The 23,614-nt window shown below is 39.8% G+C and overlaps 1 protein-coding gene across 5 annotated transcripts in view; it reads left to right on the top strand.

The window, feature by feature from the left end:
* The first annotated feature begins 4,799 nt into the window (after positions 1-4,799).
* LOC133395202 (zinc finger protein 385C-like) overlaps positions 4,800-23,614 on the top strand; it is a 37,501-nt gene continuing 18,686 nt past the window's right edge. For 3 of the 5 annotated variants that reach the window (XM_061663950.1, XM_061663949.1, XM_061663947.1), the window contains exons 1-2: positions 4,800-4,860; positions 18,496-18,732. In XM_061663950.1, the coding sequence (XP_061519934.1) occupies positions 4,818-4,860; positions 18,496-18,732 (280 nt within the window). In that variant the 5' untranslated portion in view covers positions 4,800-4,817. Of the gene's footprint in view, positions 4,861-16,739; positions 16,780-18,495; positions 18,733-23,092; positions 23,367-23,614 lie in introns of those variants that run through there. The other 2 variants (XM_061663948.1, XM_061663951.1) reach the window with 2 other exon arrangements.

Genomic DNA, 23,614 nt, shown 5'->3' with positions numbered 1-23,614 from the left:
TTATGGCTTATGCTCTTTAGTCTGCAATGTCATCACTGGATGTTTGATCAGTATTACTTCCTGTGGATATAAAAGGTCTACACAAACCTGTTCAAATGCCAAGTTTTTAATGATTAAAAAAAAAAAAAAATGAGACGAAGATACATAATTGAAAAACAGTTTTCCACCCTTAATGTGATGTATAACCTGTGCAACTAAACTGGGGTGGTGGGGTGACACATTCTAGTTACAAGACAATTTGCACACTTGTGCAACCACATTAGTGGGAAAAGTTATGAAAGGATTTATATCTCTTTTTTTTTTCAATCACAAAAATACATTTGAACAGGGGTGTGTAGACTTTTGAATGACGTATATTAAATGTTTTACACTTGAAGAATATGCTGATTTATTTTTTATTTTTTGCAAAACCAAAAAGGCTCTTAAGGATGTGCAGCTGAATAAAACGAAATACTATAGTAGAAAACATATTTGACCACTAGGTAGCAGCAGCTCACTAAAATCCGGGAGGTTGTGTAGTTCAGCCTAACGAGTGATAATAATAATAAATAATTGGCTTTACTATTAAAAAATATTCAGCAAAAATGAGTGCTTTGATAATCTGAGCAATATTTTGTTCTATTTAAATTCCCATTTAAACCTAAAATTAATATTTTTGAAATGTTTTTTATTTTAACTGAATGTAAAAATCAAGTCAAACCAGAAATAAATGTTTTAACTATAATTTTAAAAAAGTTATTTTTTAAATTGTATTTAAAAAAATATTAAAGTGAACAGGTTTTTCATTTTACATTTAATTAAAATCTAATTTAAAATTTACATATTGCTCAGGTTGAAAATATTGCTTGGATGAATAAAACTCCTTTGATAGAAATATGTTTTTGAATGTATGTGTTTAATCTAAGCAATGGTGTGCTAATCTTTAATGTAATTATTTTATTAAAATGTTAACATGATTTAGTAGGTTAAAGAGTTTTTTTCTCTTTTTTTCTCCTTCTCCCTTCTCTTTCTACCCCTTCTTTAAATTACCTTAACATGAAGTTAATAATACTGTAGTGCAAATATAGGATTGTCTTATTTTAACACTTAAGTGTGAACTTGACCATAGGAACAGTAGTATCTGATGGCCACTTAGATTCTACAGGATAGATTTTCATATCTTTTATACCTGCAAAATGCATGACCGACTACCAGAAATTGCTTGTTGTCCCAATACATTGTGTACCAGTTTCATAATATGTCTGAAAATGCTTCAAATGTCCACTGTATAATGGATCCAGCAACAAAATCAAGTCATGTCTCCATGGGAATCATAATGGCCCCCCACCACCACCCACCATCCCCTGTGCTGCAGTGGTTGTGATGATGTACCACCATCATCATCAGACCTTCCGCTCGCACACTCGCCTCCAAGATATGCAGCATCTCTGCCAAAGAGCAGGCGGCCCGCTCTGTTCACAGTAAATAATTTCTCATTTGTGGAGCTGTCAATCAAGATGTGTCATGAAGAGGAACTCATTTCATGCTCGGCCTGCGTGAATGGCAGCGGCGGAAGACCCGGGAAGAAACCCCTCGCACCCCTTTTACCTCGTTACGTACGCCGCCGGTGATGATTGCGTCCAATTTGCACAACAAATGAAAGCAGAAAAGTGGCCATAATGGTTGCCATAACAACAAAGCTTTTAGTGCAGTAAATGCATTAAAAAATAATAATACAATAAAAAATCTTGAATACAAAAAAACTAGAGAAAGGCCCCTTCGAATGCATTCTGTTTATCTTTTGAGGGCTGGAAGAATTGTCACCGAGTAGTAAGGGCATGAGGACGCAGCAGCAGTTGGATTGCACAGTTTGTGCCTCGCTCTGAGGTGTGTGCAGATAACAATCCCATCATCATAATTGTCTCTTATCTATAATGAAAAATCGCACTGTGTTGCCACCAAAAGGCCTGCGTGAGTGTCAAAAGGGGACGCTTACAATGTTAAAATGCACTAAAAACACAAACGATCGCATGGTCATCTTGCCACTAGCAACCTATTTACTTACTCACTATTTACTTATTTACTTGCAGAAAGTACCTGGCAAGATGACTTTATTTGTACAATAGCATGTTATAATAGTATTCTTTTTAAAAGCTTTTTTTTTCTACAAGTCAATTAAAATTAAGTCAATTAAAAATGCACGACTCACAAAAAAAGTCATCATCAGGTTGCAACAGAGAGACTGGAAGAGTCACAGAAAGGCATAGAAGCCCTTTTATGAATTTTGCTGTTCATCTCCTTCTTAGAGAAGAGCAAGTTGTGCAAAAAGTACTAAACACTGAGCTTTTGGACATGTGCGTTGTAAAGTTTAGAGAAGGTCAAAGTTCACCTGTAGAGGTTAAAATCCATTTTAGGTTCACCCTGGAATTTCAACCGAAAGCTCTCTCTAGTGGCACGCGAAATAATCACTGCTTAAGTATAGCTCAGTTGTATCTTTAGTACAATATATTTGCATTTAAACTTCACGAGAACTTTTATTTGGGTACAATTTGTATTTAACTTTCATGTGCAATACATTTTAATTGAATGATTATTTAAGTAGAGTTGTATCATTTTTTGTTATATTTAAGTGGTGTCAATGTTACAATGACTTACAATATTATAAATAAGACTTTTTTTTAATTAAAACAACTGTAACGTTGGTCATTATGGTGGTAATTTGAGAGCTAAATATGTATTTTAGGTGGTACTTGGTGTCAATAGTTTAAGAACCACTACCATTGAAAATTGTAAATATTTGTGTTTTTATCTAGTGGAGAAATGAAGGCTTTCATTCGAAGTGAGGCGTCTATAATTATATTTTTTATGTACACCAGGCACGACGTCTTCTGGAGCGGAGGCAAATGTTGCTATAGCGACGGGCTTAATTGAAATGTGTCGTGGGCATGCCACTCGTGTGGAACGTGAAGAACAAAAAATGTACTTTAATAAGAACACTTATGCTAATGTTGGAGCCAACTGCTGCTGCTAGATACGATGCTAAAAGCGTGCTGATCGGGCTTCCTGGAAATGCACCAACCGCGCTTTAATGCACCTCAATAGGAGGCTGGTTTTAACATTATACATACATATGTCATATTTTATATCCAAACAGAGACCCTTGTCTGTGTGTGTACGCCCGGACAAGCACGTGTTGGCCTTTATTTTTAGGGTAAGCTGCCTTACGCTGGGGTCATGTGCTGACTTCAATGCGAAGGACATAATGCTCAAACACCAAGTATGTTTCCACTGTTCATCTATCGCCAAACGGCTGACAGCTGAGCCGCAACGCACCGAAGCAGGCTAACTGCTGAATTCATCTGCGGGCATGTGCTTTTTGAACCCAGCCCAGCAATGTTAGTAAAGGGAGGTGAGGGGGTTCAAGTGGGCGGGATCAGGCAAAGGACGGCCGGTGGCAGGCCTTCCCTCGGCAGACAGCTGAGGAGGATTTGACGTGTCGGTATCGCGAGACTTTCGCCTTTGGCCGTGCAACTAATTGCTCCTAAGTCAGAGCTGTAATAGCATTGTTGGATGGAAGTTAACATACCTGTCAATGTGGTGAGCGGTCATGGTTGGCTCTATCAGAAGCACTGACATACATTTACAACCTAAATTCTCATATTTGTTACATTAAATTGCATTAATTTGTTCCCAACATTCTATTATCCTTATTTTGTTTCGCCTGGCTCCACTGCTTCCAGTACATATATGTGAATATTATTATTATTATTACTATTTTAATCCAATCAGATTTCAGCCTCTGTGTTACCATGTCAATCAAATCTGCCCACGGCCTTCAGAATCACGTGTGTTGGCTCATGTAAATTAAACGCTACCCCACAGTATTAGCAATGCAACTGTTTCTTTAACCAATCAGATTTCAAATTCTTCCTCACAGCACCAACGCGCTTGGCCCTCGGTGACGTCAGCATTTGTCCGTCCTGTTGTCCGTTGGTCAGAGCAAAACTTGTTCAAGCCAATATCAACAAGCAAAACACATCTGTAGCAATCTGCACACATTAATACATTTAATAAGCAGAATCTATGGTGATCATGATCGCAGTCTGCGTTGCTAGCTGATGAGGCTAGATTAATGAAAACATAAGAAATATAGTTATACGTTGGTTTGGTGCTTCCCTACAGTATATCCTAAACATATGAACCAGACCGTCTTGCGATCTTCTCTGTACAACTATTTATCCACTCGATGTATTCTCTTTATCCATGTTCTCCTGTATGAATTTTGACAAATTTTAAGGAAATTGAAAAAAAATCAACCTAATTGGGGTATTTCTGGCAAGTTTTTGTTATCGTTTGAGTTCAGGACTGCACTTTTATGCCACCCAGAGGTATCCTGGCGCCTTTTGTGTACAAACATTATGAAATGGTCTATAAGGTGTAAAAAAATGTGTAATCATCAGATTAAAAGTGGTATATGTTGTTTATGGTGCCTATCTGGTTCCTATGACTGTGTGTGGGGGGGGGGGGGGGGAATTGTTCAGTCCATTGACTTATCCGGCACATCCAATATGGCGGACGTGCTGACGTATCGCAGCTACAGACCCACTTGCTCAAGGTATTATCTATTATGAGAATGTGATATCTACGGATGAGCACCTTGAGCGCTTAATCGTACGTCGACGTCGCTGCCATATTGGAAGTGGCCAGAGAGCGAGCGCGAGCGAGAGAGAGAGAGACAGACAGAGAGAGAGAGAGAGAGAGAGAGAGAGAGAGAGAGAGAGGGAGAGAGTGAGGCGGAGGCAGTTGAGCGCGGGCTCAGTCAGCTCGAGAGCCAGGAAATGGACATCAGCAGCGGGGAAGCCGAGGGGCCACCTCCCGCAGGTACGACACACTTTTCCGCCATTTATACTTTGTTACTCTGTGTATTTTATTTTTATTTATTTATTTTTAATTTTAAATAATGTCATTAAGTAGTAGGTAGTTGGTTATTTTGAACTGAAATATATGTTCTCAAAACTATCACAAAATGTCACGGAAAACAGACTGATGGGACTGACACAAAGTAATCAAGACAACCTTTTTTTTTTTTTTTTTTTTTTTGATGACTTAATACAGAACTATTTTAATACATTTTAAATGGGGTTTATATGCACATAACAGCTCTCTGGTGACTTGCTTACTACATTAACAGGATTACCTTTAAAGCCATTCGTGTTTTTGGTTTTTCTTAAAAACGATGCTAATTTTTTTTGGCTAATGTTTACAATTAGTAGAAATTTCCGTTTTGATTGACTATCGTGCAACAATATGGTTTTATTTTGCAGTCGTGTTGTGTATCGACGTGCATTGGATTAAATGGAGATGTATTGCTTCGATTTTATTGCGAATATTTTAGCAGATCTGAATTACTACGAAGTGTAAAATATTAGTTTAGTGAGATGTCTGCTATGTATTTTCTTCACACAAAACAAACAAACAAACAAACAAACAACTGTCTTTGCAGGTTTTGTTGGCCTTTTTCTCAGACGTAGGGCCCTAATTGTGAGTTTGTTGAAGGAGTGTATCCATTTTGTGGCAGGGTTGTTTTTGTTACCTTTTTGCCATTAAATTTCATAAAACGGCTACCAGAAAATCTCGAGCAAAATGTCCACGTAATTTATTAGAGGTGCAACAATTTAATCGATTAATTGACAAGACATCTAGTCGATTATCAAATTAATCAACTATTGTGATGATCAAAGAATGGTTTAGAGACGTTGTTTAACTTAAAATTTTACAAATCCAATTTCTGCCATTGAAAAGCAGACTGATTATCTTTGTGTTTTGTCAAAATCTGACATTTGCAAACATCTACTTTTATTTTGGAAAACACTGAAAATGTTAGCCTTTTTTTTCTGACATGTTGAAACCAAACCAAATAAATATTTTACATGGAAAATAATGCATTCCTTCATCAAAGCATTAGGCAGAGCAGCGGTGGGCAACCTAAGCCTCGTGGGCCACTGTGAGAGCATTTTGAAAGGCACCTAACATTGAACCCACAAATACTAATAATATTCAACAATAAACATTTGCTCAATCATATTTTCCCCTACATGTAGTGTAAACAGCACAAGAGCTCGCAGTTCAATCAAGCGGAGAAGGTCTACTTAAACGCCCCACTCCAGCCACATCATCATCCTCTTTTAAATGACCTTCCCGTCCCCCGTCCTCCTCCGCGTTGGCTAAATGGCTCCAAACGACGCCTGGCTGTGTTCGCCAAGCAGTCTTTTTTTTTTTTTTTTTTTCCTTTTTCCCCCCAGTGAACAAAAGGTCCTTGATTCATCAAATCCCGCGCCTCCCGCTGCCCACTCCTCGGAGCGATGTTGTCATTTTCACCAGCTGCTTCACCTGCCTGCCGCTCGTCTTTTGAGGCGTAGGTGTGCACACATAAGGGCCTCGTTCTCCAGCACTTGAAGATGACACATATACATATTTGTTCTCAAAGCACAGAATATCTTTCTGTTTTATCGCGACCATTTTAGCTTTAGCTTAGCGCTGAGAGTTTATTCACAAATGAATCCTTCAGTGTGGATTTAATACCTTTGCTCAGAAATCATAAATATATCTGAGAGTCCTGCTGCAGGGCTTTTTCCAGCTCATTTGTGTCAAAATGTGTGTGTGAAATTCACGCTGCTAATTATATTTTGTGTGTGTGTGTGTGTGTTGGAGATTGTGTTGAATCGCAATCGTTATGAAACGTGAAATTTAGTCTGGGTCTGTTTATTTAAAGTGGTTTCAAGGATTTGAAAAAAAACAATTATAATGTTGAAGAATGTTTGATGATTTTGGTGTTGAGTGAGTATTTGGGCTGCTGATTGAATATAATTGACTGTTTTATATATATATATATATATGTGTAGTACACTTTCGCTTTAAAGTCCACTGTAAACTGCAGCTTTACAGATGCCACGTATGCTCTGAAAGTTGCACATGTCAGAATTATAAAGGGTCTTTCGAGAAGGGGAGGTATCTGTTTGAGGTGCGGCGCCCGTTTATTTTAAGAGCGGAGACCATTATTTGAAGAAATACACTATTTTCTTCAGTAAGTCTTTTGGAGAATTTTTAATCTACATTGACAAAATATATTTTCCATAAATAGATAAGGATACGTAAATTTAAATACTATATATTAAAATATATGTAAATATGAACTGCAGAGTGCCATGCATCTATTAGGGGTAAGGTGTTTACTAAATGCTCTTTAGTAAGACTTTAATTGTACACATAAATTTTTATAGTAGTATTTTTCTTTTTTTCTTTTAGAAGGCTGTATTTTAGATTTTCCAAAAAAGGTTAATTACGTAACCGTTAGTCGTGTGTACGTGTCCCGTCGTCTCGTTGCTCGGGGCTCGCCGTGGAGCTCCGCATTCCTCGCCGCCCGGCCCCGACCAAAAAGTGACATTCTCCGAGGACCTCTGAGCCACGCAGTCGTGATGAAGTTGAATTTTTCTCTGCGCCTCGTCTGTGCTTTCGCGTTTGACTTCGAGCCTCGGTCTCGGTGAAGAACATCATCTGTGAAATTGAGACTAACCAAGTGGAACAGGATTGCGAAGGGAGCAGCTTGAGCCGCAGTGTCCCCCCCCTTACACTCCGCCCCGCCAACCCCCTTCGCCACGTATATACAGTCACCGCCCATGCTGATCACATTATGTTTGTTGACGTGGATTCTTACCTGCATTGGGCGTTTAATTTTAAATGACGCAAACAAAGGATTGGCTCGTATAAATATGTGTGGGAGAAACACGAAGATGGAATTGTGCGTCCACCCGTGTGCCTCTAGCCGCCATTTTCTGTCATGGCGTGTGCCTCGCTGCCGGCCATCGTTGCAAAATCCCCCCCCCCTCCCTAGATGTCTTGATGGTAGGATACCAAATAAAAAAGGACAATTACTCAAATTAACATGAAAAAAAAATCCACTTTTGTCTTTGTTATCTCCAAAACTACATTTCAAATGGAGTGTGCGACTCGCGAAATTGCAAACAGAGACGGCGCGTCGGCTTATCGCAGACAGACTCGCGCCCCCACCTCAGACACGGCCAAAATGGATTTTTGTGTTGAGGCTCCCTTCAGAGATTGTAATGGCTCGTCTTTGGGCTGTGTCATTACAAGTCACACGACAGCCTGCCTGAGCACTGATAACTGTCATCTTTATTCTGCTGCTCACAAGCAAAGATGGAGGTGGGGGCGGTGGGGGGGGGGGCAAATAAACCTCTGCTGCTGACTGAAGCCCAGGGTGGAAAAATGAGGTGCGACGAATGGGAATTGTGGGTGCCTTTTTTCCTTATTTCGTACAGATGAAATTTGCAACATTATTATTTGTCGTTAAGACAAAAAAAAAAAAAAACAATTACAAAAAAACATTCCGATAAAAGTAGGCGTGCAGCGTTGCTCGAGAAATTGACAGGTGCCCTCTATTCAACTAATTTTGCAATTAAACGGCGAGTTCTATTGCCTTTTTGAAAACCATTCCTGCCCAACACAAAAGACTCGCCCTGCAGACCAAATTTAATGGCCGTTAAATTACGGAGCCATTATTGCATTCACTGCTCTGCTGATTTTTGTGATGCTTTTTTTTTTTTTTTTTTTTTTCCCCCTCTGCCCCCACTCATGACTGAATCACACTAAGGTAGCAAGGTAGACTATTTTTGTTAAATGACCTCTTATGATCATCTTTCATCTGGCTAGATTTACATTGTAGGTCGAAGTGCCTAATTCCTATTAATGCCTATAAATTTGATTTTATATAGAAATTGATTTTATATGTGTATCCGATAGCAACAACAATGTTAAAAATTTTTTTTAAAAAAAGGGCATGTTGACACTTTGCAATTCTTTACATCGAGTAGTGACGTGAAAGTAAACAGTAAATACATTCAGAATTCATATATTTGTTTCTAAATACATTGTACTGTAACTAAACTAAAATGTGACGATATCACGTTAAATTGATTTACCTGATTTTGGGGGCGGGGCTAAAAAGCCACCCATTGACGCGCTTAGGTGTCTGGCATAAGTTGCTCCTCCCCCACTATATAAGAACTTGAGAACGCCTTTGTTCGCATTAGTGGTTATACGGCACAATTGCAAGTTACTTATTTATTATAACTAGTCCCATTTCTCCCACTGCAGCGTGCAGTTAGCTAGCCAGCTATGCCTACACCCAGAAAATAAAAATATTTTTCATACTACACAGTTGGGTAACGCTAAATTGAAAAACAGAAGTATTGTAATTGCACCATGCTGGTATGCTTTAATTCTGTTTATTTCCTCACACTTATTTTTATTAAGTCTTTCCTTGCAGTTATTTGTACACAAATAAAACCTACCAGTCATGCTGTGGATCCGATCTCAATATGAGCATAATACCTACCTTGCCTTTTAATTACAATAATCTGCTCATTCCTGATAAGAATGTGATTCGATGTGACTGCTTTGTGTACGGGAGCAGCAATGCATATTGTGCTTAACCCGAGCCACCTGAAGGAGCCAGTGCGAAAATTCAGGCAATTAAGCCCATTTACCCATCGAGTGAACCTAATTAAAAAAATCTATTCAATTTAGCCTGTCAGGTCCCCAAAAGGAGTCTGCATTGATAAGACATTTGCAGGATGGATGGCTTTCTGTGAGTGTGAGTAATCTTATCTAGCGTTGGGATGATTTGGTCCAGAAAATAAAAATACTTTATTGGATTTCTTCACCTTGGTGATGATCTTTTTACTGAAGGGTATGATTGAAGGATATGAAGATTTGATCTTCTGGATAATAACTAATGGATGGATTGGAACAACATGACATATTTTTCTGCTCTTCCGTAACGCCACGTTAGCTGAGTAGTAGCTGGCGTTGGCCACCAGCTGCTAGCCGGTTAGCTTGCCGGTGAACAGCGGCGTGATGGAAGATTCCAGAAGCGGTTGAAACAGGCAGTCAAAGCTTTTTGCGGGGTTCACGCCTCAGGAAGTAGTGTGGTAAACTTCTCAAGATGATGCCGATAAGGCCTGGGTCGTTATTGGCAGTGTTGTAAGTTAGTGGCTGAGCAGATGCTAACGGCTAGCTCCTCAATGTAAGGTACAGTAAGTGCCCAACTGAAGATATAATAACAACAACCACAATCGTTCATTATAACATTGCTAATTAATAGTTGTTTTTTTCATACAACCCTTGTAATTGATCTTATTATATTGTGGAGGACAGGTGCATCTAATGTTAATAGACGTGTCAAGGACCATAACGCATGTTAGATAGTGCTCATTTGCCATACAGTGGAATTAGTCCAAAGCGCTTGTTGTTTGTGTGTTGCTCAAGGAAATCGTCATCCAGTCAGATTCCATCCGCCTCTTCCTTCCTTCTTCCCTTCCTTCTACACTGAAAATAAAGAGGTGACCCACATTTCCTCATAATGGTTTCGGATGGCTTCAACAAAAAAGGAGGCTTACAGGAAAAATCAGTTTGGCTCAGTGATGTCTGACAGTGTATGAATTTATATGGTACGTGGTTACTGTTGCAAATTCTTGCAAGCATGGAAGCGTAGCACACTGTCCAAATCTGACAGGGAAACAAGACAAATGGATTTGTGACAATATGTATTTTCTCGTCTTTGAGTAGAAAGGACCTTTTCACATAGTGTTCCAAAATTCGCTTACACTATGATATACGCTCTCAGGCCAGACCAATAGGTACCCTTGGATGTTATAAATGACTAAAAAAGATTCATCAAAAATTCTGCCTTCACAACTGTTATTTTTATTATGTATTTTATTGTTATACATTATTTTCTATTCATGTATTTGTATATTTATTTTTCACATTTGCAGTGGAATAGGTGTGCACAGCATCACTCCCTTTCATTTGGCCCCATTTACTGTCACTTTCCAACAAAAAGCATGAATCAAAATTGTTAAGATATTTAAGGGGGAATGAACAATTTTAAAACTACAAAATTTTCCGATACATGCTTGTGTGTGTGTTTTTTTAAATTTTCTATTTCATACAGTATGTCCGAAATCAAAACATTTTTGGGGGGGGGGGGGGGGGTTGTTTTTCGGATTGAAAAAAATTCGAAATTTGTGATTAAAAAAAATAATCATCATAAAAAAATGTGGGATATTTTTGGGATTGAGATATGAAAAAACCCTCACCAAATTTAGAAATATGTGCTTGTTGTTGGAGAGCGACATTATGTAACTAAATATAGTAACCAATTGATTGTTAATGTAGTCCTTCATTCTGTATATTTGTATATTATTAGCTTGAGCAGGTGTGCCTGATGTGAAAGGTGACCGCATATCCTATTATTAATCGTAGACACATTAACGCTCCAAACATCACACTGCTAAATGTCAATACTGAGCAATAAATACACCGGCTCCATTATTAGCTCTGAATATGTAAATCCCAGAGAGAGTTGGCTATAAAAAGCCATGCGTGGAATTTCAGCCAAGACCTATTCAAGTGTTTCCAGGGATACAAGGGTGTGAACGCGCGTTTACATTTGGAAACAATCTCAGAGCATAGCAGGGTTATGACACTTCCTGCCCCGTCTACGCTCCTTGATAGCTCCCGGAACGGCAACGGTGCCACGCTGATAATGGATGCGTCGAGCGTGGACATATGACATGTCCCGTCTCTGCGAGGGATGCCAGGCTTTTATCGGAATATGACTGACTGTTTCCATCCCACTCAATAAGTGGATGCTTAGATTCAGCTCCGAGGCATTTCCTCGCCGCCTAAAACTTGTAACAAATACTAACGGATGGCAGGCCAAGCGGACCTTATGCTTTCCATGTGGAGCGATAGGTGGTGAGTGGAAGCAAACATGGAGGCAGGGATGACTAATGACGATGACTCATAAAAGTGTGTTCAGGGTGGTCTTCCGGGTCATTTGTCTCGCCTCGGTATAGACAGCAGAGCTCAAACTCAAGGCGCGGGACCCAGATCCTAACCACTGGAACACTTTATGTGGCCCTCTAAAGCAAATAAAGTGTGTCTATTTCATGTACCTGTACTGAAATTGGAACATTTCTTCACTTTTAACACACCTTATAACCATCACCAAATTCCTTATTAACATAAATTGAACAATGGGTGCATGCCACAATTTTCCATGACTTCTGATTTCAAATTCAATTACGGTCAAAGTTCTTTTTCCCCCCACATTCTATTTATATTACTACTTATATTGTGTTATGTATATTTTGTTTATGAACCAAAATATTTGAGGGAGGGGTTTATTTGTCAAAAATTGATGAAAAATGTAGATGATGATAAAGCATCAACACTATGCGTCTAACATGTACACAATTATGAACTCATGTTACATACACAAATGTACTAAGTAGTTAAATTATTCAACAGAAGTAAACCAGCTTCACATGGGGGTCATCGAAAGTATGAGCTAACATATTAGCCTAAATAACACACGAACACCAAATGACATGACATCACACAGGGACAAACAAATATGCGCACTAGCACTTTACACAAACGGTATACAGCAAGTTATTCAACTCACTTTTTTGCATTTACCCACAATAATAAATGTTAGGGAATACAGGCAAATTGTAACGGCAAAGAAAAGCAGAAACATACTTTCAGTTACACTTTTGACTGTACGCGAGGTGCATTCAATCACCACAAGCGCAATAGGACATGTCAAATGCAGATGGAAAAACACTATCAAAGAGTTAAAACTAACAAAAACAACACCGAAACTCCACAAGATGGTGCCAAAATAATATTTGTATTCCTTTGGCCCGAGCACAAAAACAGCGAATAGATAAATCTTTCAGCGACTATTTACAAAATTAATAAATGCCGAACCGCAAATATTGCAAGGGTTCACTGTAGTCCACTATATGAAAATCCCTATGTAACGAGTAGGTAATGGGGAATGATTGTAAATGATAAACAGCCATTGTAAATTATCTTTTGTCAATTTTCAATTTCAATTGTCAATTTTTGATTCAGATCTTGTATTGGTGTTCCTAATGTTGTGGCCAGTGAGAGTTTAAGGACTGTGTGTCCCACTTTAAACAGAGGTCACATCCCTTGAGCAGCCTTAGGGTCCACCCAGATGGTCTGTGACAGATGCCCACAATTGCTGTTGTCCTTGGTTAGAGTGCAGTCCCGCCCTGCAGTTAAAAAAAAAAAAAAAAAAAAAAAAAAAGTTCCCCTCCGATGTTACACTTTTTCTTGCACTTTTTCCTTACCCGGTTTTTGCTCAAATTGTCTGAACCATCAGCCATTGTGTGTCTTGACTGCTATACGCAATATTTGCATTCCAATATAAATCATCTTGTCTGAATATTTTCCCCTGGGTGTTTATCACAAGACAAACACATTCTCCTCTTCGTGTCGGTTGTCTTTGCCTCGCTAACCTCTTATCTCCTGGCTCCCGCCGCGCCGCTCTCGTCCTTGGCTCAATTCCACGTCCTTTACACTGCTGGGCACAAGCCAAGGGTTTTCGCCACCGTGAGGTTTCCACCCGCGTATCCCCTGCTGTGTGTCCTGTTACTGGCTAGCCAGCACAGCAGGAACTCTTCTCTTGCTATTTAACCCTGTCTGATATGACCACATAATCTGGACTCCTCAGCATAAATAAAATGGGGGGGGGGGGAAAATACAAAAATAATTACAAAATACAGTGGAGCCTTGACATACGAGTGACCCGACTTGCGTCTTTTCTTTTTTTTTTTTAACTTGATATACAAGCGCTGTATTGTTCACTTCACTATACAAGTAGCCGTGTGAAAAATGTTCTTTATTGCCACTCCCAGTTGAAGTTTACTGTCAAATTAAACATAAAAGGAAGAGAATTATACCTGTATTTAAAACAAACACATAGCTTTGTCTTAGGAAAGGGATATTGAACACAAACGTTGGAACAACACACGTAGACAGATAATTTAACAATCCTCACAGGCATATATTCTTCATCCTCTGCGAAGAACGGCCCAGGAGGCCATAGCAGGCACACCAGAAGGAGCAGCACAATTTCCATTGAATTACAGCAAACAAGTGTCAAAAGAAAAATGTAATTACTTTTTATTTTATACTGTAAAATATTATAGTGTTGTTTTTCTAATTAAACAACACCACTGTACATTCAAAAATATTTACCTTTTCATTTCAGCGGAATAAATCTAAATGGTTGTCATTTCAAATCCTAAACATCCAATATACTCTGCTTCATTATTTATGTTATTTACTTACTAATGCATAAGTCAACATTAGTTTTTATAGAAACTTTTTTTTTTAAACAATACTATTATTCAATCAATCATGTTGTATTTTGGAGTAAAAGAGGAGCAAAATGTTGTATACCTCATATCCTAAAATAGTGACACCTGATTGAACAGACACAATACCGCAATCGTTTTGCATCAAAAATATTCTCACTACTCCACCGGGTTTAGATATTTTATACTGTTTAAATTAAAGCAAATGTGTGTGTGTGTGTGTGTTGTCAGATAGCAGGGGTCTAATTAAAGAGCTGGCATGTCACAAACCTGCTCAGCCTCTTTGTTTAACACTGCAGCTAATCTCCAGCTACACAGTGCTGTGTGTTATCTGCTGATTACTACTGTGAGGTGTCCACCAGATGGATGTCAAGCCGGGACAGATGCGTGCGGTGGGACACCACCGGTGGGCCAGCGCGTACATGATACAGTCGAGTGTCGCGTCTTTAAAATGTGTGTCCCATCTTATGCGAGTAAATACAAACGGTTGCGTTGTGTACAAATAAACAACTTATTTGGCACAGTGTTGAGAGCCCCGGTGGAAACAGTGACTAAAAATATGCACACACTTAACAGCGCCCACTCACTTATCTAACAGTGTGAATCACTGCTGTATTTGAGTTTGTAAATGACCTTGACACAAGGACCACTTGTCGCCGTCATAAAAACTGTTAACTACACAGGCAATGTTGAAGTCACATATTTACGTTCTTCATACAGGTGTAAAAATAAGTACAGTGCATTCATTCATTTCATTCATCTTCCGTTCCGCTTATCCTCACTGCAAAATTTACATCCACTGACCTACGGTTTGAATACCAGTCAGTGTTAGCACAAAATCTTCAGGCTTCTGCTAGAAAGCAAACAAATAAATGTCAGGAAAAGCCAACTAGAACATCTGAACTTTATTTGGAGTTAATCAAGAGGTACTTTTTAAAATTGAATTGTACACGTTAAAGGTCACATTAATGGTGGAAAAGGTATTGTCTCATATTTTTAGAGCACAAAAAAACCGAACATTTGTACAGGGGTGTGTAGAGTTTTTATATCCACTGAGATAGATGGATGGATGGATGGATGTATAGTGCCTGTGCATCTAACTGAGGGCTTTTCATTTTCCAGCATTGCAGACAATCTCATATTGACAGCAGCTAGTGAATGCTGTATTTGCGAGTCACATTCACTAGAAACTGTCCCATTTCTTGGCCTTTTGTGCTCAAATTACAGCATAATTGAGCTGCCATTTGTGTGTGACGGAGGTTTCAAACTCGTGCTCTTCACAAAAAGCCAAACGGTTGCCTAGCGACAGCTTTAATTATAGTCCACCTGTCATTCTGCGTTAATCAGGTTTCTCAGTATTCATTCTGACTGTCGGGTTTGAGAAGACAGCTGTATTTTGTTGAAGTAAGTCCTGTATGTGTGTGTGTATACTCTATTCTTGGCGTCACTCAGCTAGGTTGCAAAAAATTCTGTGCAACCACCACAATACTTTTTCTCCATGGTCACTGCATGGCGCATCGTGTTGTGGTTGTGACTTCTGCTTGTATGCTGGCTATCAGGTCACACTCACTAATGGCAGATAGAGAAATAAATGAGCCTTTATGACCTCAGCTTTATGCAATTGGCTTTCATCTGGTATTTAGAGACATGATAATGCCAGCAGGAAGCCAGTGCATGCATGTGCAATGCGGAACCTCAAAGGTCGAATGCCTTAAAACTCGTAAAAACAAATACAGTAGTACCTCAACGTATGAGGGACCCATTTTTTGAGATATGACAGATTTAAAAAAAAAAAAACAAATTTTGTGCTTTGACTTGTGAGCAAAAAGAGTTCAAGCGCTTGCTTTAAGATGTTTGAAATCTATGAAGCAGCGACCACATTTCTTTGAATGTTTCTATTTTAAAGCTGTATGAGCCTCCCTAGATACTTATTCATCTTCACCACCCTCCCATTAACCTCCCCAATACTCTTATTTTAGTTTGCAGTAGTGTAATATATGTGGTCATTCCACCAATGGGTATTCAATACAAAATTTTACATAACTCAAAAGACCAAAAGGTGTAGGCTAAAGCTAAGGCTTGTATTGTTTCCCCTTTTAACATAATGTCAATGTCACAAAGTGCAAAAGAGAAACAAACTAAAAAAGGTAAGATACCGCTCAAATTGGCCTGGTCTTGAGTTTATCAACAAGGAAATTCATACATACATACATACATTTTTACGCACAAAGACCAAAACAATGCATGTACGCATCATATACACGCCCACCCAAATAATCATATACTGTACATGTTTCTCCCTGTGATTGTGTGGGTTTTCTCGGGGTATTACAGCTTCCGCCCACATTCCAAAAACACGCATGATCGGTTCAGTGAAGACTCCAAATTGTCATGCAAATGATTTTCTTTCAATATGTACCCTGGCTGGTGAACAGTCCAGTCCAAAGTCAGCTGGGATAGGTTCCAGCTCACCCGCGACCCTAGAGAGCATACGTGGCAAATGGATGGCACACAAAGAAAAAAGGTATCATGTTTGACTGCATAGCTAAGGTGTCTGAGGTCTAAATGAACAGCTGCTTGCCTCAAACTGCCAACTTTTACTCCGTCACCATCTTTGTGCAGCAGCCTGCTTGATGGCAGTCCGCAGCATCCCTCAAATTAATCCTGGTGACGGATTGCTGGCTTTTGAAGTTCGCGTCGCTGCTCGGAGGCAGATAAATTCCAGTGGAAACAGATTTCCATTCCGCTTTCATGTCTCCGGCGGCCAAATTGAAATTTCCACAGACTGATTTTTATTTTTTTTTTTGCAAATCAAGGGAGATGTTTTAATTAAGGCGTGGCAAGAAATATCAAATAAGCAGGGGGGGGGGGGGTTAATTGTAGCTATTGTCACATGAAAATTTTTAAAACAAATAATTGAATTCCACTTGGGCCAATACTGGCACATTGTCAGTGGATGCTGAAGCTTGAATCCATCAAGCCATGATGGACATGGGGGGCTCGCTCGCAAAGAAACATTTCACTCTTAATGTGTCAACAGTGAAAACAAAAAAATCTCCATTGAGATCAATCACATTTGGAATATTGTCATAAAGCTTTATTTACTTTACAGGCATTTTTTGTGTTAAAATGTTTTAATGACAAGTGAGGAGGGGCGCTCATGCACCTCAAAATTTCCTGTTCTTTAGCATTAGCTGCCACACAATATAATAATATACAACACACAATACACAATATAATACAAGTGACAAGCATATGACAGCTCACTAGCTTTTTTCTCTAAACTCCAAACTTCACAAGCTCGAGCGGCTGGAGTGCTGGACTCACACTGTAGCTGACTGCGTACGTCCATGATATATTGCCCTGACACGTGGCAGAGATACTGTATAGGCCTTTTATTAGCAGTTAATGTCCAGCTCACTCTACTGGCTGTATTGCTCACACGGTGGCGCAGACCACAGATTATTAGCGGATAAATCTAAGTCTTAAGCAATCACTCTTGTGTGATATCTTTGTTTGGGAAACAAATGGTCACCATGAGCATTCTCCATCATGGTAATGGCGCCATTGTATTTTACCTCCTGTGGAGTCATGTTGCCCCCCTGTGGAGACTTTAGTGACATACCACACACACAATGTCTGTGTCGATCCTGCTCAGGCATCTGGACTCCTCTTGGTTGCTGAAGATGTGTCAACAATAATCCAAAAGGTTTCTCAGTTCTAAATCTTAGGTGTGGAAAATTGATGGCTGTGCCCGGGGGCGTGGTCACATCTGGGTGATTTGGGGTTTGTTGTTGTCGTCCGGTGTGGGCGGTGGATGGCCGTTATCCGTTACGACTGGTCGTTCACCTGGCTGGTGGCGAAATGGCTTGTTAGTGGCCACTTGAGCCGTGAAGTGAGGCCATCTTTTGCGGCGAGGTGTCAGCACATTGTTGGAAGCAGACGATTCTGTTTTCGAAAGAGCCTTTCTTGATGGTTTCTTTCACACCTCTTTCAAATTTCTGTTAGTTCTTCTCAAAAAATTTTACACCAAATACCACCTAAACAAATCTATCTATCTATCGATCCATCCAGTGGTCCTCTTCCTCTTTGTCCAGAAATATATTAATACACAATGCCTTTTGGATAAGAGTTAAAACATCTTCAACAACCACGAAGAGTTCAGTTGCCTCAATTCGACTTTTGAGGAACACACACAATTTTATTTCCTTCATAACAATTCAACTTTTCCCCACCACAGATATGAAGTGTCCCTGCCTTCCTGCCAAGAGTCAGGAGGGGAAGGAAGAGGAGGAAAATGAAGACAAGAAGAAAGTGTCGCCAAGGGCCAAGCGGGAGCGGCGTCAAGGGAGCACCAGTGCCACCGTGTGCCAGGTGTGCAGCATCCGACTCAACTCTGGAGCCCAGGCCCAGATCCACTATAAGGGCAAGACGCACCAGAGGAGGCTACGCAGACTGGCGAAGGTTGTCGGGACAGGTAGTGCTCATTTGTTACATTTAATTTGTCCTTTTTTTTGTGGTAAGCTAAATGAAACTCACTGAGCTAACCATTTCCTGATGAAAATATTTTAGAATGGCAGTGGCTTGGTTTAATTTTAGTCACCACTACTGAATCATACAAATATAAATGAATAATATTAGTTACCATAGTTCCTTAAATAGTGGGGGCATCTTCTACTTTTGACAAATGAACACTTCCCCGGAACAGATGATTCCCTTTCCCACCAGGCAAGTTAATGACTGTAATCATATAAAAAATCAAAACAATCATACATGCTATTCTATGCTATTGACCCACAGACATTAAATACATTAGCTAGGGCTGCAATGGTTAATTGAATAAATAATAAATGAAGTAAACAATAAAATGTTGACGCAACATCTCGATGCACTTTCGATCACTCAATTGAGCAAATGGTAAGAAAACAAACACAAGCTGCCACTCATGCAAAGTTACTCAACCAGCAGGCTGGCTAACAAGTTAGCCAGTTAACAGCCAGCCAACTGTACATTTTCATTCGCTGACTTCCACGTCACTTAACAGTCTAGGTCCCACCTTTTAAAGCCATACACTCAAAGTCACAGACACTACTAGCTGCACCATACATGCATGTTATTCTGTTTATCCATCCATCCATTTTCTGAGCCGCTTCTCCTCACTAGGGTCGCGGGGGTGCTGGAGCCTATCCCAGCTGTCATCGGGCAGGAGGCGGGGTACACCCTGAACTGGTTGCCAGCCAATCGCAGGGCACATAGAAACAAACAACCATTCGCACTCTCAGTCATGCCTACGGGCAATTTAGAGTCTCCAATTAATGCATGTTTTTGGGATGTGGGAGGAAACCGGAGTGCCCGGAGAAAACCCACGCAGGCACGGGGAGAACATGCAAACTCCACACAAGCGGGGATGGGGATTGAACCCCGCACCTCAGAACTGTGAGGCTGCCGCTCTAACCAGTCGTCCACCGTGCCGCCTTATTCTGTTTAATAATGCAAAATCAATTTGTATGCGATTGATCGATAAGCTAATTGTTAAAATCCTTGATTCTAAAAATATTCAAAAGATTCACCGCTAGTGTTAACAAGGAACTCAAATAGACGCCTCCCTTTTCCCACCAGAAAAAAAAAAAATCGGTAGCGACTGTGCTCTATTTTAATTCATAGATGCTATTGTACACTGACAGACATTAAATACTTAACTTGCACCTACCAAATTTTAAACGTAAATTTCGCTTGACAAAAATGCTAATATGTTGGTAACATGGTATATTATTCCAATTACAAACATGCATTCCACCAAATAGATACCCGCCCATCGGTAGATAAGTAAATAAATGTCCCCATCCACTATTTGTGGAAATATGATAATGTAGTTTTTGTATGAAATTTGATTAGATTACCCAATTTACAATCTCATTTATTTTTATTTGGAGGTTTTTGTTCAGAGACAGGCAGTCATAATCATGTTAACGCAAAGAACAGTCAAACGGCTCTTACTTATTTAAAATATTACAAAACTTATTTAACATACACCTCATATTTGATCTCCCATGTGTTTAGATTATAGGTCATATTCATTCAGCATATATTTACTATTCCAGAAGAGATGCTTCTGACTTATTTTTTTTCCTGCACACCTGTTTTGACAAGAGGCCATTCATCACCCTCATTCGCTGCCGTTACTCCAAAGAAAAACCTGTAATGAGCTAACGCCAGCCAATACAATGGCCACGTCTAATGTTGATGTACGAGGCTGTCTCATTCCATGAGCTCAACGCACGTATTTAGCCGCTCCTAATAATATTAAATTAATGCTGTCGCCAGTGTTTAATGTCTTGCTTGTTGCAACTTCGTTTTGTCATCATCACAACCATATTGGCATTTTGCGTGTGTCAGATAATTGCCTCTAGCCATGGTCACTCATACTTAAAAGTTTGCCAATGACCCTGTAGGAACGGTCACACAGCTTGTGCTGGTTGGTCATTGTTGTTTATTTTACAAGTTTGTTGTTGGGTTTTTCCAAAGACATACAACTTCTTTGACTTTGTGAAAATTTAGATCATTTTCCAATACCAAAAATTTCTTAGGCCCTTTGGGGCTGAAAAGTTGTCGAAGTCCAACAGGAAAAAGAGGCTGGAGTCCAAGCAGTTCTGTTCACAAAGAATTTATTCTCAAAGGTTGAGGAACGATCGATACGATCAATCCATCCATCCAATTTCCTTACAGTTTATCCTCACTAGGATCGCGGGACGATTAATCGATTTAAATAAATAAATAAATAAACAAGCCTACAAAAATGTTTAATTCTCACTATTTTGACTTGTTATTGTCTTAAAAAAACAAAACTTCCAGACTTTCAATTTTGGCGAACATTGCACTGCAGAATAAGTAGTAGTTCAATGAATAAATTGAATCGCCTCCTGACGAGACCAAAATGTGGGTGGGCTAAATTCTGGCCGAAAAGCAAATATTTAATCCGAAAACAAGGTTAAAATTACTACTGAGTCTTCGGGGGGGGGGGATTTATTTTAAGTCCAGAACTATGGAATAAGTGCCAATGTTCACAGCATTAGAGAGGTCCTTAAACTAACATTACCAGTAAACTAATTGGGGCATGAAGTCTATTATGAGATATTTATTGCATATAACATTCATTGTAATTAATTGACGTACTATTCACAAAGAAATCCTAAAATGTCATTTTTATCATTTCTTTTAGTTGGCCTGCATGATTGGCCTGCTGATGTTAAAAACATTTTCCTTATTAGATTTTTTACATACAGTACCTTAGCCATACATTTTGTCTAGATGATCCCAAATGTGTAGTTAATTCCCACAAAGTCTTAGAGAATTTTTAAAATTATTTACACAGTTCCTCAGCCCAACTTCCAGAAGTCAACTTTGGGCTGCTTTGGAACCCTAATTTTGTCACACCTAAAAAGCGAGTAGAAAATAACATTAAATACCTTTTTTAATTCTTAGCTAAAGCTGAGTCTCTACTCTATAAAAGCTCCAGTTTTTCGTTAGGTGATATATAATCTGCTCAATACATCTATACACCCTAAAATATCGGACACAATTAATTCTGCAAGATTTTTTTTCTCTGTTTGCTCGAGACAAAACGAGGACAAGCCACGTCAATTAAGGTGAACATTTACCATAATTCCGCTTGTTCTGTGATTAAGGCACGCTAATACTACGCATTCCCTTGCTGCAGCTGAACTAACATTGCCTTTTTATTTAGCTGCATGGAGCAACTGTGCGAATGAAATGACGTTTAATAGGGCTGTTCTGTGTGGGGCCCCTTTCGAAACAGGAATGGAGCAAACCACTTTCCATCCGCTTACACCCCTCGCTAATCTCCGCGGCCACAAAGGAGATATTCTCTCCTCTCTTTTTTTTTTTTAACATGGCTTTCGAGTCATGTCCCATCATGTCCAGTCAAAAATTGTGCATTTCGCACCTGCTCCGACTCTCGATTTGTTCAGACTTTAACAAAATTGTATGTAAATCATAGTTCCGCAAATATTTTGGCTCGTTGAACAAGTGCATTTTTGAACGATATTAAAGATTTTACTGGGGTGTTTACAGAAAGTAAATGAATGAGCCAGTCCCTGAATGATCATGTTTAACTGTTTGAACAATCACCACGTGTATTTTGGAATCAACTTACCTGTTGAAAAGTAAATCACGGCCCTTCCAAGCACTTTTTACCTCAGGTGGCATCTTCTTTTTGACTGTCACTTCACACATTCCAACTATAAGGTTAAAATCTTTATTGAACCATTTACCCTGTTTCCTCAAAACATTCATGTGCATGACTGAGTTGGGAGTTTTGATTTGAACCCGCACGCGATCAACCTATTGGATCTGTTTATTAGGAGTGCGGATATATTCAATACTAATGAATTACATCCCAATCAGCTGTATGGACCTCAACAATAACACATCTGTCAGGCGAATGACTCATTTTTCCTTTTAACATTTAAAAGCCCTTCCTTTTTTGCCATGTAGCATGGCTACATCTTGAAAAAAAGGGCAGACAAGTAATTCATTGTCATTGTTTTCAAATAATTCCAGGAAGGAAAGGCATTATAGTTGAGTGTCCTCAGGGGGTGAGAGGGGTGGGGGGATGTGCAGGTGGGAATCCTGAATAGAAATCTGCGCTGGGAGGAGGAAGAGGAGGGAGATGAAAAATGCTCATGGTGTTAATAGCCAACCTCGTTCTCTCGCTCTCTCGCTCTCTCTCTCTGCCCCCCCCCCCCCTTTCTCACTTACTCGCTCTCTCTTCCATGCTCACGCACACAAAAGAGTCCACACTTGCTCTTCACGCACACTCAGCATCCCACTTTCCCTCCGCCGTCTCGGGGGGAAAAAAAGAGCATCGGGACCAGCAGAGCATGGCGCTTTTTAATTGCGATGTGTACAGTCCGCCACTCTGGATGGAAGCCACAATGTGTCGCTGAAAACAGGACTGCCATTTCGCCCGCGACGGTCCACAGAGGAGGAAAGGAGGTTTGGGATTTTAACTTAACCTGATGGGAGATAAACTGACCGAAGAAGTTGAGTGACAAGCGGAAGAATCCCAAAACAAAGTGGAGATGCTCTTAGGTAAGCGTAGTCTGATGCGGCGGCACGGCGTTGTCAGGAATGGAACAACTTCTTTGGAAATTTGCTCAATTCGCTTATCTCGTCCGCAGCTTTCCTCGCTCTCTTGTACCATTCCTGCACCAGAGAGCCCTATTTGTTGGGCTAATTGGCCCCTCTTATGGGGGCCAAGTTTGTGTGTGTGTGGGGGAGGGGGTGCGCTGACCCCACAGTACCGCCCCGCCGTTCCTCAGTTGTGTCGAGTCATTTTA

Source organism: Phycodurus eques, chromosome 19, assembly GCF_024500275.1.
Source record: "Phycodurus eques isolate BA_2022a chromosome 19, UOR_Pequ_1.1, whole genome shotgun sequence".
Classification (NCBI taxonomy): Eukaryota; Metazoa; Chordata; class Actinopteri; order Syngnathiformes; family Syngnathidae; genus Phycodurus; species Phycodurus eques.
Note: the sequence above shows the minus strand (reverse complement) of the source record. Positions and strands in the feature narration are given on the sequence as shown.